The sequence below is a fragment of the Seriola aureovittata genome, chromosome 21 (assembly GCF_021018895.1).
Source record: "Seriola aureovittata isolate HTS-2021-v1 ecotype China chromosome 21, ASM2101889v1, whole genome shotgun sequence".
Taxonomy (NCBI): domain Eukaryota; kingdom Metazoa; phylum Chordata; class Actinopteri; order Carangiformes; family Carangidae; genus Seriola; species Seriola aureovittata.
In genome coordinates this window covers 9,781,140-9,798,117 of record NC_079384.1, presented here as the reverse complement: position 1 = coordinate 9,798,117, position 16,978 = coordinate 9,781,140, and the positions used below count along the sequence as shown (strand labels likewise).

General features: G+C 39.1%; 1 protein-coding gene across 1 annotated transcript in view; it reads right to left on the bottom strand.

Moving 5' to 3' along the window:
• Positions 1-1,475: 1,475 nt before the first annotated feature.
• The window catches only part of fra10ac1 (FRA10A associated CGG repeat 1), a 16,203-nt gene continuing 700 nt past the window's right edge, over positions 1,476-16,978 (bottom strand). Inside the window, 13 exon segments of the mRNA XM_056366155.1 lie at positions 1,476-1,649; positions 2,337-2,421; positions 3,812-3,862; positions 4,060-4,187; positions 4,612-4,654; positions 5,933-6,046; positions 13,084-13,129; positions 14,811-14,895; positions 15,110-15,193; positions 15,409-15,485; positions 15,667-15,712; positions 16,400-16,492; positions 16,768-16,847. Coding sequence (XP_056222130.1) covers positions 1,607-1,649; positions 2,337-2,421; positions 3,812-3,862; positions 4,060-4,187; positions 4,612-4,654; positions 5,933-6,046; positions 13,084-13,129; positions 14,811-14,895; positions 15,110-15,193; positions 15,409-15,485; positions 15,667-15,712; positions 16,400-16,492; positions 16,768-16,847 — 975 coding nt within the window. The 3' untranslated portion in view covers positions 1,476-1,606.

The window sequence follows — 16,978 nt, the reverse complement described above, 5'->3', positions numbered from 1 at the left end:
TTGAGCTCATCAACATGACCTTTCATTCCCCGGACTCTTCAGGAGTCAGTGGGTGCAGAGCCGCCCACTTCTCTTCAAAGGGCCCTGCTTTAAAATTTCCATGTTAAATTTAAAGACCCGCTCCACACGCTTATTGCTAGTTCACTCGAAAGTTTGACCTTCTTTCTGCAGAATGATGTACAGTGTGTGCAGAGTTTCAAAATCTGTTTTCACATTGATCTGCTGAGGGTACAGTTTGAAAGCCAATCGTAGTCAAACAGGCAACTTATATTTAAGTGTGATGTGGGAATTTGATAATTGCTTCCATACATATTCCATAGCTCCTACGGGCTTTTCAGTAAAGTAGGAGCTATGTTGTGTCCAGCAGAGAAATCTATTTGCATATGTACATATTTATAGGTTCTGGATTTGTCAAGGACGGAGAAAGATTTAATTTTCTACTTATTTTGTTGAAAAGCCATATCAAACACAAATCTAATCATTTTTCTGTGAGTTTTCTATCCCTCTTAAATTTTTAAAAGTTGTTGTTATTTGAGATTTAAAAATTCCTCCCAGGATATTGGTAAAGGGTGTACAAGTACAGCTTGGGGCCAAATCATATTCCACCTTCACTGGAAAACAACAAACTGTTACTGCTCAATGGACCATATTTTTATTGCACTTAACCACCTGCTAGTTTACATTGCCATCAATCACAGAGTAAATGACTTCTCCTGAGAAAGCAGTGAAGAAAGTTCAAGTGAGACAGACAGAGCAGTAAGAGGTACAGTAATTGTCTTTATTTAAGCCAAGGTCTATAATCTCCCAGTTTCCTGCTCTGCAAATTGAAGGTAGCGCCTCAATCTGCCCTTGGCCAGAGGGACATCTCGAGCTAATCCTTGTTGTATTTCAGTCAGAGCAGACTGATAATGACTACTACTTCATTGAAATTTTACACATGCAAGAAACCGTACTACTGTGGAAAATGTATCCACTAGATGTGGATACACATTCAACATATAACAACATATAACATAAATATAAGTTTAGATAATTGTAACTTACTAAAACAAGAGTCTACAGCCACGCTAATGGCTGTGTGAGACCACACTTGTTTTTTGAGCTAAATGCTAACATTAGCATGCTAACATGCTCACAATGACAATACTAACATGCTGATGTTTAGCAGGTACATGTTAACCATTGCACCATCAGCATGTTAGCATCTACTATTTGCATATTAATTCAAAGAATGAAATCAAATATTCGTCATTAACCAAAGTGTTGGACAAATAGAAATTTTAACCCGCTGGATGAAAGGTTACGACATCGAAGTAATTATAATTCATCCTGGAGGAAGTTCAATGTCTGTACCTAATTTCAGAAAAACACTGCCATCCCTACAGCCATGCTGCTGGGATGATTACAACTATTTTCATTCATTTTCCGCAGAGATTGTGGTGGGGACAGACGAGTAAATCAAAGACATTAACAGGTAAAGGCTAAACATTGTGTTTATTTCTGTAATAGTAATGAAACATACAGTCAGACAAAACTACAGGCTTAATGTCAGTGGTGCACAAAAGGAAGCGCAGTCACAGCAGGATTTCCACTGATACCGGCAGAGTCAAAGAAACATATCTTCAAAGTACTCATCAAACTCCTCCTCCCTAAACAGATAAACAAAATCACAGAAACGTTAGTTCCTGCCATGCACAGTGTTGACACAGACTGTTAGGTGCATTCTTTGGGTGGCCCGACTCACTGTGTTAGCACTCTGCTTTTATCGATACGGAATACAAACAAACAAGCACCTAATTTACCTGCCATCGACGGCAAGTGTTAACACAGGAGTATCTCTGAATGTGGAGCATTTAAATCATCTATGATGATCGTGTTTTGTGCGTAGAACAAACAAAGCTTGAAATTCAATACAAACACAATTATCATTATATAAATTATATAACCTGACTCATTCTAAAGTAATTTGTGTCCAGTGCAATTGATCAGAATCACTACCATCATATTATTGACTGTGTTTTGTCTTGAGGTCAAGAGTGTTGCTCATTTAGTAGATGTGCTTGAACACACACCGACTCTTACTTTTGACCTTTGCAGTAATATCTGAGAGCAGAAATCTAAATGTCAGGAGTGTGTGAGTGTGACATTATCAGGTTAAAGGTTTAGTGACTTCCCTGACTGTTCATGACAGCTTTGTGTGGGGTATCTAAGTGATCTACATACTGTGCATGTACAGATCAGTACCCTATGTAGGCTAATTGGTAAAGACTGCCTGGAATGGTTTTACTGCAGCTTACTGGGTGTGATTTAATATGAACATTAGCTTTTAATCTCACCTTGACTTTTCCTCCACCGCTGGGGCGGGTCCTCGCCAGTGGTCGGCTTCTGATTGGCCCTCTGGCCCATCCTCAGCTTCAGAGTCTAGCAGGAGAGTTTCAGAGAGCTGTCAGTCACACTTCCAGGAGGGAATAACTAACAATAACAGTAGTTCAACAGTTACTGATGTCAGGGTAGAAACATCACACAGCAGGAAGTTGTTTTGTTGAAGTTGTGCTTGACCAATCAGTGAACGTTCAGACTACAAATCTAGCAGCATGATTCTCATGATTCTTCTTCTTTGCACGAACAAATTCAAAAAGAAGTTTCAGTTGGTAATTTGAAGTGGACAAATTTAATGTTTCCAGAACAGCGACAAAACCAAGTAAAGTAGGCACCTTTACCTGGGGCCACAGACATCCAGGAGCCAGTCTTACCTTGTGGCTCTTCTTTAAAAGCATTTATTATTTAAGTTTATATTGTCCTCAAAAGGTCCCCATTCCTACATAGCTTTTTAAATCAAAATTCTTCAAACTGTCAAAAAGAAAATTTGGGGGCTAGTGGTATTTCAGCAGAGGAATTCTAGGTCTTTTGATGAAGCTTCTATGTGTAGTTTCCTGAGTGCACTGTTCTGGATGGAGAAATGGGTTGGGAAATGAAGGCAACAGGGTACATACACAATGCAGTGCAGGCCAGAGGTTGAGCGTCAACAGGGGCCCATTAGCATATTTTTAACAGTTTAATCCAGTCACTTCCAAACCAGATAACATTGTGCAAAATGAAAATTATAGGTTAGCTTTGCCAGCAGCCCTAGATGTGGCTCTAATATAAAGTAGCCCTCAGTTTCCAGGACATGAAGTACTTCCATTACCATAAAGTCCCTAACTCTCCCTGAACGCATCGCTCACAAATTACTTCAACTGCTTCAAATATGTGTTTTTGTGTCTGTATTCCAATGCATGTTGAACTCAGTGACATAACCTCTGTGTCTGTGCACATCTTCTCCCACCCATCCATCCACTCCTGCACACAACCATCCACCCACCCACCCATCCATCCATCCATCCATCCATCCATCCAGATCCTGGAATAAACAGAACAGGGACACAAGAGGGCAAAGACATACATCATTTCGTTTTGCTCACAGTGAAGGGCGAAGTGACAAGGAAAAAACAAAAAAAGTCAAGAGGAATGGTAAGAGACAGAGCTGAGAAAAAGCAGACAGAGCTAAATACAGAGCTAATGGATGTGTTTCCAGAAAGGACTGTCAAGGCTGTTTTCACTCCAGACATTTCGGAGGAGTGTCATGGCCTAGAGGCCCAGGAGAGTAGATCATAAACTGTGCAATGTGTGTGTATTTTGAAATGGGGGAGGTCCCTCTGTGTGTGTGTGTGTGTGTGTGTGTGTGTGTGTGTGTGTGTGTGTGTCTGTGTGTGTGTGTCTCTGTGTGCACGTGTGCACGTGTGTGTGTGAGAGAGAGAGTTATGAACATTACCTTTGTCCGAGTTCAGCAACTCCTCTGAGCTGCTGGAGGAGGTGGAGCGATCTGTAGAGAAACAGAGAGAGTTGTAAAATAAGATATGTTTTAATAGAATGGGACAAAATAATCATGTCGAACACAAGAGAGAAACGGGAACGATATCATTTCCAAGCACAAAACATAAACAAGGCTGCTCCCACAAGCTGTTCCTATCTGATGACATTACTGCCGTAATTAATGGGACAGTTTGAGAGGAGTCTTACCTCTGCGCCTCTTGTGTTTGTGCTTCTTGGAATGTGAAGACGATCTCTTCCTCTTCTTCTTGTGTAGTGGTTCCTCATTCTCCTCCGATAAACTTTTAGTCTTAGCCTTTGCTTTTACCTCTTTCCTCCTACAAGCAGAACCACAAGTTGACCAAACTGTATTCAGAATGTAAAGCAGCCACTTCTTGAAATACAATGTGGAACCCAATCACCCAATCATTTTGACATAATAAGCATATGAATTCTTGAGTTGAGTTGAATTAAGCAAAACATTTTGTGATATTTGTGAGGTCACAGTGACTTTGACCTTTGACCACCAAAATCTGATCAGGTCAACCTTGAGTCAAAGTTTGAGTCAAATTTTAAGAAATTTCATCAAGGTGTTCCTGAAATATCGCGTTAACAAGAATCGGACGGAAGGACGGACAACCTGAAAACATAATGCCTCTGAGTGCACACTTTTCTACAATCTTTGAAATCACTCATCGTGGGAAAGACGACCTACATTTTTAATGCAGAAATGCATCAAGGGTAAGAGGTAGGTCAGCTTACTTGTGATGGTAGTTGAGTTTGAAAGAACATTCAGGGCAGAGTCCTAGAACAGAGACAACATGGAATCATCATTACCATTACAAACAGTTTCACTGTTATCATCATTATCATCATTATTATTATTACAGACATTATTAGGGTTAAATCTTGCACTTTCTATAACAGCTTAATTGTAATGTTGGTGAAAAGGGACATGAAGCTTAAGCTACAGCTGCAGTCAGTGTAAGTCGCTGTAATTCAACCACTTCTGTGCAGCATTTAGGGAATGAAATACACTGGAACGAACATTTCTCGTTTATTTACAGTTAATGACCTTTGCAAAACGTACCCCTTGGAAGTTTTCTTGTAAACATACCTAGTCACGATTACATTCATTGTTTCTCACCAAAACAGATTGTGTGTGTCCTTGGGGCCTAACAAATGTGTTGAATACATTTCTTTCCTCATAAAGTTTTTACAAAGCCTGCAAAAGCAGAATTAGGTCCAAGCATTATTTTACTCAGTATTTGTGTTTCTTTTAAGTATTTCTATATGGACAGATATTGTACATAGATATACTGTATATACAGACCACAGAATGAAAAGCACATTGTATTCCTGTCAAGCGTTACACAATAGTTTTAGTTTCAATTCATGCTGCTATAGAATCTAACTGCAGCTGAACTGCAACTGAATGTAAACAGACAAAAATGGTTCAACCTGAAACATATATAACAGTATGATCAGCACACATCTGGAAACCTGCTCCATTCACAAGTAAAATAATATGTAAAGAGATAGGGGGCCACGGAAAGAACCCTGTGGAACTCCCGTGGAACCCCTGTGGAACTCCTGTTTCACTCTTGTAGATGGATTAAAATGTAAATGCTTATGTGCTATTCATTTATTTATCTTCATTATATCATTGCAACATCATCCTTATCCATCCACTGAACCTTACCAACTCCATGCTGCAGGGTTGCCAGATCATATTTCATTACTGTCAAAACATTGGATTAAGGATTACTGCAAGTTGGGAAACATTTTTTTTTGTATTAATGAGGAGAAACAACATGTCGGGATGTGACCTGTTGCACTAACTTGTTAAAAGAGCCTGCCATTTCCTGCTTGACTGAGCTGACTATGACTGGTGGGTCCTCCAATTACAGTAATTATTCTAACAGGATTTTCTGCAGTATGATACCTGAAGGAGGATTATTATGAGCTGGGTCTTAGACGGGAAACCCCACCAGGCCAAAGCCACACACATCGCTGACATGCATACACACAAACACAGAGCATAACCAGAGAAAATGGGAAGATAATTTGTCATTTTTCTTACTGAGTTTGACCAATGCATTCCTCTTTTCACTGTGTTCCACGTAGGCAAAATTCACCTCCCAGCTTTTTAGGCCTTCCTGCTTCTCACAGCGTTTGTTTCCACACTGGAACTGACCTGGAAGACCAGTGAGAACATGTTCACATACAAATATATACTCCATGTTGATAATAGATTAAGTAAGAAGTAGAAATTACGCAAGCCACCGAGCCCTGACAGTGAATTTACAAATACTCTTGTGTGCAAAGAATTTAAAAAAAACATGGTGGAGTTGATATGAGAGGATGTAACTGAAAAAGAAAGATGTTTTATTTCACGATTATGGAATTCAGACTATAAATCTCCAAACACTTCAGACTCTGTCAGGCAGCCTCCAAACCCTGCTGCTCTCCTTCACCACCCTCCCCCCTTTTGCTCTTTGCTCTACACCCCTCTTGCACTACACCCCTTCCTCCTTATCCCACTGCTCCGTCCCATCTCCCTTTCTTCACCTCGCCTCATCTCCTCAGGCCTCCCTCCAGCTGCTGCACAGCCTGCCTATTATCCCCAGAGGAGCTTAAGGTGGCACTGATCTGGCCTGTGGGGTTCCTCCAGATTGTAGCAGGGGGAGCAAGTGCGTCAGAGCAGTCCATTCTTGCCAAAGGGGCTAGAGGAAAGGGATGCCTGCCCTCACCTGCCTAAGATCAAGACTCAAATTCAGGTGAGGTGACGTTGGTCGTCATGGCTTCGAGCCACTAGAGCCATAAGGCAGACTTTCTCTTCACGTGCTGTATTAGATTTAAGTCCCATGACGTCAGCTAAAAAAGACAATTGTGGACCTCTGGCTCGGTCCTGGGTCTTTATTTGGGTTTATTTGGGTGAGCTTGTTATTATATACAAATAAGTAAAAGAAACCAGAAATAATATGACTTTATGGTTGAAATTAAAGAACAATCAGTGTAGGTCTAAAGTAGAATACTGAGCTGTATTTTTATTTATTTTCCTGGACAATAAGACATCACACAGGTAATATTTTGATTTAATTTCTATTTCTAAATACCCTACCTGTTCATGTAAGACAAACATTTTATATGTTTGTCGGATTCCAAGTCTACAGCTGCTTTCCTGAATGATACTACAGTAAAAGAACGCAAACAGAATTTTTTCATCTTAATGGCACCACAAGTTCACGTCTCCAAATATTTTCACCAAATTGAAAAGACCATGAATGGCATCCCATCCAATAGCTGTTGAGATATTCCAACTAGGACCAAAGTAGTAGACTGATTGACTGACTGTCATTGCCATACCTGGGGCTACAGTACTAGTGTTGCTAAATATTATATTCATTAATGAATCAACCAGTTCCTTATCATAGAAAAACGGCAACAATTTGATGACTTAAATTACTAACTTCAAATGAAGTTTTTTTGTTGTTGTTGTATATGTTCACCTGACTACATTTAAAAAGACTTAAAACATCATCAGTAAAGGGAAACTGAAAATGGCAGTATATCCCTTTAAATCCTTGACGTCTGGTCTTTTCTGACACTATATGGGAGTGACTTGGGGCAGGTCCATCTTCTCAACTCTGTGCCAACATGACGCCATGAGCAGTGACCGATGCTTAGAGACATCACTATCATCGGTGACGTCAATGCCAATCGCACTGGAATTCACTCGTGGTATCTTAATTCTCTCCATCATGCACGCAAAAAAAAAAGATCAATCACATAACGCTCTGTCTACACACAACAGCTTTTATCTGTAAAGAAAACAGCTAAACCTGTGTTTTGCCTACACAAAACTGAGCCCCCTTGAAAAAGGTACTGAATCCCTTTGCTGCTGCAGAGAAACAGTCGGTGTCAAATATAAAAGAATGTGATATATTTGAAGGTTACAACACAGAGAGTGTGAATGTGTCTGACCCTCCAGCTACTCATAACCACAACAGTGACAGAGCGGAGTCAATGGAAATCTGTTTCTAGGCAACTTCTTTGATGAAATAAATGTCAAAAACTAAATACAATCAAGGTCAGGAAACAATTCTTCGCTTATTTCTGATTTTCTGCCCCCAGGCTCCACAATTTCCCACACAAAGGGTAATAAGCACAACTTTAGTCGCTGCGTTCAGAAGGTGGATTTTTAAAATAGGGCCACACACACAACAACGTCCCTGCTTTACAACATAAGTTTTACACAAAAGCTTTTCTATGGGTCTCTGTTGAATGTCTTTGCAAAAAAACAAAAAAAACAAAAGGGCCACCACTGTGTTTTGTTGGCAAGCACTGGGTATCCTCACACATCAGGTGAGCCTCACGTGTGCCATGTAAAGGGTTGGCACCAGGTCAGCTGAGTAAACCCATTAAGAGAGGGAACTCCTGTCCTCCTACGTCAATGGTTACTAATGCCACCAGTCAGCAGCCCGAGATCAAGATGGATACACCACGGGACAGATGGCTGCATGATTAACATTCAATGGATGAAGTCGGGGCAGTGACCTGAGCCTGTGCTCTTTCACTTTTTATTCACTCTTGAATAAGTGTTCACAAAGAAGACATTATTATAAACTAGGCCTGACTTTGAGAAAATCTTATAATTTGACAGGGTAATTAAAGTTCATGGAGTATTCTGCCTAAGCTTTTGCTATTAGGCCTAACATTTCCAGTTAGTGGAAATATTTCTGATACATGAGACCAGTTGAAAAGTCAAACTTATTTAAAGGAATGTTTGAAAGTTTAGGGAAATATGCTTATTTGCTTTCTGGCAGAGAGTTGGATGAGAGGATCAATGCCACTTTCATGTCTGTGTGTTAAGAACAATATGCAACAGCAAAGAAGCCAGTTAGCCTGTCTCTGTCTGAAGGTAACAAAATCTGCCTACCTGCTCCTCTAAGGTTTGGTTGAACTATTCCTTCAATGGCATGGCTTTGGAGAACAGCTGTCACTGTAAAACTTTACACATTCCTATCACAAAAGGTGCTCTCTATACTCATCAACTAAAACTGCAGGCTAGTGAGTAACGTGTGTGTGGGATGTTCAGGCTCTGCTTAAAGTTAAATGGAGACTAATTCATGTGAATGAAGAGGGATCATTGCTCGCCTTATACATTTATCCTAGGAGGCCCAAACAAATAGATCCGCTCCCACCCAAAATTATTTTTTTTATCCTTAAAGTGCCGACTGATTGAAAAGTCTGTCTGAAGGCTGCATTCATGTGCAATAGTTATTGAGCTGGAGAATTCAGTGCTGCTTTGCAGCCAATTCTTGATACTCACCACCCCCTTCTCCCCGCCCATTGTAGGGGTCGACCAACTTTAATAAATTCTCCACCTGTGGGAAACGATAAACACTCACTGCCCCAGGCAGATTTTTCAAATATTGGGAATGTAACTGGCAACCAAAAGGCTGCTTCTCTGTCCACACAGTCCCACCTCTGACTCTGGATCAGAGTTAGCTTTTTTATGCCTGTCTTTCACATTGACAAGCAGTCCAGTTTGCTGACCTGAAGTTCAACACTCGTTTTATTTTGGAACTTTTATTTACCCCACAGCAAGTAGCCTAAGGAGCATTATATCCCACGGAGATGATATTTTTTTACAGAATGTGTCCAAAGACCTGCTTTGCATCTGTCTATCCCTTAGCATACCACTGAGAAATATTACTATTTCCTATTTCTTAGTATTAATGTGCAATACCCTGCGACACACACACAGATAAACACATTAAAACAATAAGAAAAGAGACGTTTGCACTTCCATTGTTATACTGGGCAACTCTGAAGGCTTTGCAGGCTGTGAACTAATGAGCTATCACTTCTAACACTTAAAACACATTCACACTTCTTTGGAGCTGAAGGATTTTGTCTGGAAAAACAGAACCCAGCAGGATATTCAGTACAAACTCTGCCTATGTTGGAACTGAGGCCACACAAAGCAACTATTTAAAGCAAATGAAATGTTCTCACCTTTAAATTGGCCTGCCACTTTCATTTTATTTAAAAACGTAAAATTAAGGGAAACTGCCACGATGTGACAATATTCCAATTCAATCATGTTAGTGGACCACATGCTGTATAATAAGCTGAAAAATAAGTCTGAGGATGGAGTAAAGGTGGAATCAGAGAGGTAGAAACTCAGGCAAGTTGGAATAAGAATAAAAATTCTGTCACAAACTGAAATCCAAAAAACAAATGACAACACTAAAAATATAAAACTCTAAGGTCAGAATGCGAGAACTATTATGTCTCAGTGACGGCTTAGAGTGGCCTCACACCCCAGCTAACAGTGTAAGTTACACAGAGGTGGGTCAAACCTGATTCGTCCACTGTAAGCGAGCGTGTGGTGACCGTTTTTTAAAGACAGGAAAGTTACATAAGCCAAGACCTTTGATACTCCATTTACTTTGACAGGGGGCCCACCAAAAATAAGACTGGCCTCAACTACCTTTGGTCTTTGACCTCCTCCTGACAGCAAGACTAAAGCTCAATTTATACCAGACGGGAAAAAAAAAACATGACTTGGAATGAAGTGGCTGCATGCCTTTCATCACATACGTACATCTGCTCCAGCGTAAAAGACTAAAAACATATTTTAAAATTCAATATACTCATTCAATGATGGATTTCTCTTATTACAAAACGCCTGCCTCACATACTGACATTGCATGAGAAGCAAAGATGATATATGATAAAATCATAACTTTATGTTGCAGATGTGTAATGTGAGCAGTGCACGCAGCAATGTTTTTACACGTGAGTCCCTGATTTGTTGCTATCGTACATGCACACACAAGGACACATATGCACACGAACTAGAGTATTGACATTCGTGCCACCTGTTTCACGCTGTTCCACTGCTCCACAGCTGATGGCAGTAACATGCAAAGAAGCACTGGAAGGCACAGATGAAGGTAAGGTAGAACACTGACCTTACAAAATGGATACAACAATGATGAAGGGTCGACAATATCCAAAAAAAAATCATCTTTGTAAATGTTTTATGAGGAATCAAATATATTTCATGTGTTTGTTACACATAACAAACATTGAATTTAAACATAAATTTTGTTTGTTTACAAAAAACTCCAACAGGCACGTTTAAGGTCTGTTTACGGGAGGTCTTTCTGGCTTTCTCCTTCCCTCATACATGACTGGAATTATTCATGCGAATCTTTCAGAGACTAAACAAAAGGGATGAGGATGAGCATGAAAAATTCTGTAAGATGTAAGAAACCCTTGGACTCCCAGGAAAGGATAACATGTGATCCTGCTCTTGTGTGCTTGATTCAAGAATATAATCTTTCCCTTTCTCTTCCCCCTTAATATTTTCAAAGGAAAAATATTCCAACCTTTTGGCACTGCACGCTCCTACATCCCATATCACACTGGGGCCATGAAAAGAAAGGTCAGTGCTCTTAGTAATCCAACTGATTGAATGAAGAGTAGTCAGCATTACCTAATACCAACATGACCTGAGGTGCACAGAGAGCAAGGGGACGCTAAGAAGATGATTTCCAAAAAGGTGCCAATGGCAGAGTGGAAGTGCCGTGCTCCTTTAAAAGAGCTGCAGGATCTGTTTAATTGGGAAAAGTTTGGTGTTATCTACTTTATCTGCAAGCAGAGGTCAAGCTTGGCCATCTGACTGGCACGACACCTGAGCCTGGAATAACAACGCGTAGTGTAGGTGTAACTACCTGAACAATAAAACAAGATATCTAGGCGATGATTCATCTACAGTTTGTGCGGATGCAATCAAGTGATACTCTTCATCAGCCTTCAAATCAAATCAAACTCAAGTCATAAACACGTATTCCACCTTTGATTTTAACCACAAACACTTTAAACGACCTCTGACTGAGGACGTAGGCTCCACCTTAAAGCATTAGATTAGTATTGATTTCACTTGAGTGTTTAGTGTCTCCTGCTCTAAATAGTGGTTTAAGAGGTATTTCTCTGCAAATCATCAATGTACACAAATCACAGACGTGACAGCTCAAGTGAAGTGCCCGCTCTAATCCCACTTCCTGTAGAGTATTGCTACAGGGTGGTGAACTGTCAGAGACCAGGATTACACCGTCTTAATCTGGAACAATATATTGGCTTAGTCAGCTTTCTAGGACACACTAGGTCAGTTTGCGAGGCTGTATTGATGTAAACATGAACAAATTATTCAAATGTAAAGTGTGTGAGTGAGTGTGTGTGTATGTGGCTCTAGGCATATCAATGAGCCATCAAGGTAAGTTTACCCTCTGTGTGTTGCTGGTATAGCCTTTCCTATAAATATATGTCACTGTCACACAAAGGAGCAGCAGACAGGGAGGAGGTGTTGCACTCATCATGAAGCGTGGACAAATTGTATTAAGAAGTAGAACGTATCAACGGCACACCTAAGTTTAGTATGCATCACAAGTGTGGAGGTAGAATGAGGTTTTTCTTTGGGTGTAAGACATAAACAGGGAACCAAAATAAATAAATAAGAAAAAGAAAAAAAAGAAAATTCAGCTGAATCAAATATTTGAAAGGTTTTCTGACATTCCAGAAAGTCAAAGCAAAGTGAAACACGCATATCTGTAAAACAGTCTTACATGAGGACAGAAGTATCTACAGTATGTTACCCGCTGCTGTTATTTGTCTTTATCGCTGTCGCCATCTAGTGGAAAAAGTTGTGAACTGTTTTGTGGGCATGATGAGAAATTTTATCTGTCCCAAATAGATTCTAACATCAGATGTCCATCAAACATCACAAACAGTAAGAAAAATGTCTTTCCTAAAGCTGATTATTTATTTTTGTTTTCCAAGATCTTTTACCACCATCTACAATTTGTTGTTTTGTTTTTTCCAGCTGTGAACATCTGCCTCATTTTCTCAGTGCATTGCATTGTAAGAGAATAGTACGCATCAACAGCACAGCCAAATTTAGCATGCGTTCTGTCTGGTCTGAGTATGCTTCATTTTCTCACTTTTCTAGTGTGAACACATTACAATCTAAACACCTGTGAATAAGGAAGTGAAGGTGATCCGTTAATTAAGAAGAATGGTTTCACTTTCTCTCATTAAGTTCACAGAACATCAGTATTATCCAGCACAGTGTTTTGAGAAAGCAGCACATGCAAAAATATAAAAACATGTAGAAATGTATCAACTCAAAATTTAAATTAACTTTTGACCATGCCATACCTTTGCCAGAGACAACTTCATTCTCAGTCCGCCAACGAAATCCAAACTGTTGGGCACAAATTTAACAAGATGTAAATCAGCAAAATCATTTGCAACAAAACAGCCGGACACACAGCACAAATTACATTTCTTTTCCCTAAAATAAAGCATATAATGCTTAATTTAAGATATCCTACCACAGCTTATTCTACACCCTGTCTTTGAATTGTCATTAGCTTTCAATTGTATTTGTTTCAGTGGAAGAATTCAGTGTTTCAGGGTGTGAGTCCTGTTGCAACAGCCTGACCACTCCACCAAAAATAAAATTATACAAACAAAATTCAATTTGGCAAATGTAAAAGCTCTTCAGAAGGTGTGAACAGCTGAAACACAAACCTTCGTGAGAATATTGTGTATTCCCACTTTGCATATATATTTACGCCTTACTGTATGTAATATCATTTGCATGTTTACAGTATCTTCAGTGGCTGGAATGAAGCATCAGTGAACAGGAAGCATCACAGATGGTGCAGTCGTCGTTTAAGCTCGTCATTAATATGTTAGCCGACGTCTGTCTAGCACATTTTCTGTCTGTGGATTCATCTGTATGTGCTGTCACACCTCATTTGCCTGACACTACTGATCAAAATGCGACTACACTTGTGGGACTGATGCAACTCACCACTGCATTTGCAATCATTAGGCAAATCAGAATAATTAACGAGCAACACTGGAATCATTTTAAATTGTTGAGTCAACTGGACTTATGGTGCCTGTCTGTCTGGTGGTTGTTTACTCTTTTCATTTCAACTATAGTGCCTCTAATAATTAAGGGTCAGTCTGGGTGTTATGTATCATGTACCTATGACAACTGTCATATGTACGTCAGTATCGCAGCCTGAGATATATCACATGAGTTTGAAAGTATAACACCATCAGACCAAATAGTGCAGCTATGGAGCCATAAGCATACTGCCCTTGGATTTGACATAGAGTTATTTGAGATGGCCCTGTGGTCACTGGAGACAGAGCACAGTGCCAAAACGCATCGTACCCCCGACTTGTATCTTAAATAGACCAGTGGTGGTGGATATTAGTGTCTGAGTTATGAAATTTTAACCTTAACTCATGGTGCCACCACTGGGCCAATTAGTGTGATTTTGGAGCACAGTGTAAAAAATGGATCATCCTGCCAAGTCCTGGCAGTGGTGGCTAGGATGGCTGAGGTGTCTATAGTCACTGTATTATTTTCTTTCACTTCATTTTGTTGGTAATTTTCACCTTATGACAACTTGTGCTTCACTTCATCTTTTTTTTCTCTGTTACAGTTTTGTTTTTACAAGGGGATTCATAATAATAGTCCTTAACAGATACAAGAACATGCAGTGTTTTCTTTTCCCATTACTCAAGGCTGTATACTTTATCAAGAGGACATTAAATAGATAGATACTGTAATTATTTGAAATATGTCATACTGTTATTAGTGTAACTAAATATTGCTACAACGCTCGCTCAGCCTCATAATGACACAGCAATGACATATAAAAGCTACAACACCCAGTACTTTCTTGTCTGAAACTGGCTTCTGATGTGATAACTTCACATGTTCAAAGTTGCTATAATCAAAACAGTCACTGACCATCATGTGGTGTCACATTGTTTGATGTGAGCTACACCTTCTGCTACTCCGTTTCTGTTTAAACTGGCTAATAAATCAATCAATAAAACAATGAATCTGTTTATCCTACCTTATTTTCCTTGTATCTGCTGAGGTCAGTTATGCAGTACTCTTTAAACAGCTTGTCGTAATACTTCTTGGCAAGTTCTTTTTCCCTGGAGCAGAAAAAGTCCAGATGTAAGATAGAAAAACACAAACTCATCTGAAAATAACTGACTTTTGCCACCAAACACAAGCTACTAGATTCAGAGTTTTGACATATTTATAATTCCTTTAGAGGCAGAGATTTTCAAAACAGAACAGAACAATAATAAAGAGGAAACTAAATATTAAAGCAGCCTGCATGAAACGTTGACTAGTGATGAGCACCATGTCATGTCTTCCTCGTCCTCGTCCCTCCAGAGGAAGCGATGATTCTCACGCAGCACATCCAGATCTGTTTTGTCTTTAGCTCTGAGGGAAACAAAAATAATCTTATAAGCTTTTAATTGCAAGTGCACAGATAAGGAGAGTTATTACAATAACATTACTACTAGTATAAATTGTGGTTAAGTATATACGAAAACAAATGAGTATCCAATGATCTGTTATGATTACACATATTCTCATTAGTTGAAGTGACAGCAGATGACTGATCGTCAAGCTTGATTGTGACACACAGTTCTTACACAGAGCGTTTGAAGTCGGCCATCTGTCCTCCATAATAAAGTATGTAGTCACCGACAAACTTCTTATGTCGCTCAAACTGGAAACATCTGCTTAAGGTCAGCCTCTCTTTGAATGTTAACTTTGCACACTGAAAAAATGTTCCACATCCCTTAGTTTTATTGACTTCAAATGATGGCAACTAATATTTAGACTAACATGGAATTATTACATGGTTTTTACATTCATTGTCATTTCAAATTAAAAATAAAACAGGATACAGCATTCAATGATATCAGGTGGGCTCTTCTGTTCCTGGCTTCTTCTCTGAAAAACAGGAAACAGAATCAGCGACCCAAAAGATAATCAAAGATGAGGTGAGGTTCACGTCCTACTTTTTTTATTTTTATAAACTTTGAATATAATTTATATAGTTCTACTTTATAAATAACAGTATTATGAGTTTGGCATCAATGTAATGACAAAACATGTTTTAAGTGATTTGTCACTGAATTAACTTAAAATAATTAAATAATTAAGTAAAAATTAGCCTTTTATTTTTGTTTTGAGTATCTTGGTCTCACTACACACTTTGAGACATGGATCAACAATAATCTGACAAGAAATTATTATAAGACAAAGGAATTATGGTCCAATTTTACTTGAAGCATATATTAATGCTTCAAATAAAATATCTTCTCTGGGTGGTAAGTGTAAGGACCATAGGGATTTTAGTTGGAAGTAATGATAAATTTTCAAACATGAAAAAATTATAATCTGATTTTTCTTCATTTTTATACATCACAAATTGCACATGAAAATTTCGATTTGATTGAAGGATTTCATTTAAATATAGGAAATGTATAACTGACATTAATCACAATGTGAACATGGGATTGAAAAGGAATAACGCTCATTTTGGGAAAAGGAATTAAACTGCATGATGGACGTGAGAAGTAATTAACCATAAAACATAATGACTTGCATAATTAGATATGATTGATTGTACACTACCTGTCCAGTTCATTAGAGTGTAAACTCCGGTGAGCCACCTGGGAGTGCCGGCCTTTCTGGAACGGCTTCTGTAAGATTTCTTCTTCACTTTTCCTGACAAAGGTACAAATAAGTACAGAAAGCATGTGTTAGTTGATGAGGTTGTCGACATCAGTCTGAATGGAAGCTCTTGGAGACAAAAGTAAAGATGGTAGAGGAAGCACGTATGTTTATCCACAATATCAGCCTTTGTGTGACTTCCTTTGCTGCTTAGCATTTTAGCATTGGTCAGCACAGACACAAAACCCAATTAGTTTAGATGATAAATATTTGAATACACACATAAATATATCAGTGAGCCTTTGTGATGCTGTTGTCTTTAGTTTTACCTTTTAAGGCCTCTGTGTGAGGACTCTCCTTGTCCATCATCATCACTGAAGTCAGAGTCATAGCCACCGCTTCCATGCACCTGAGGAAACACAGGAACTCATTTGTGTTGGTGGAATCACATCTGATCGAATGCAATGCATTTATTTATTTACATACAAACAGACCAACTTGCAGAATGAAACATATTTCAAAAGGCATAACGTATGCTGT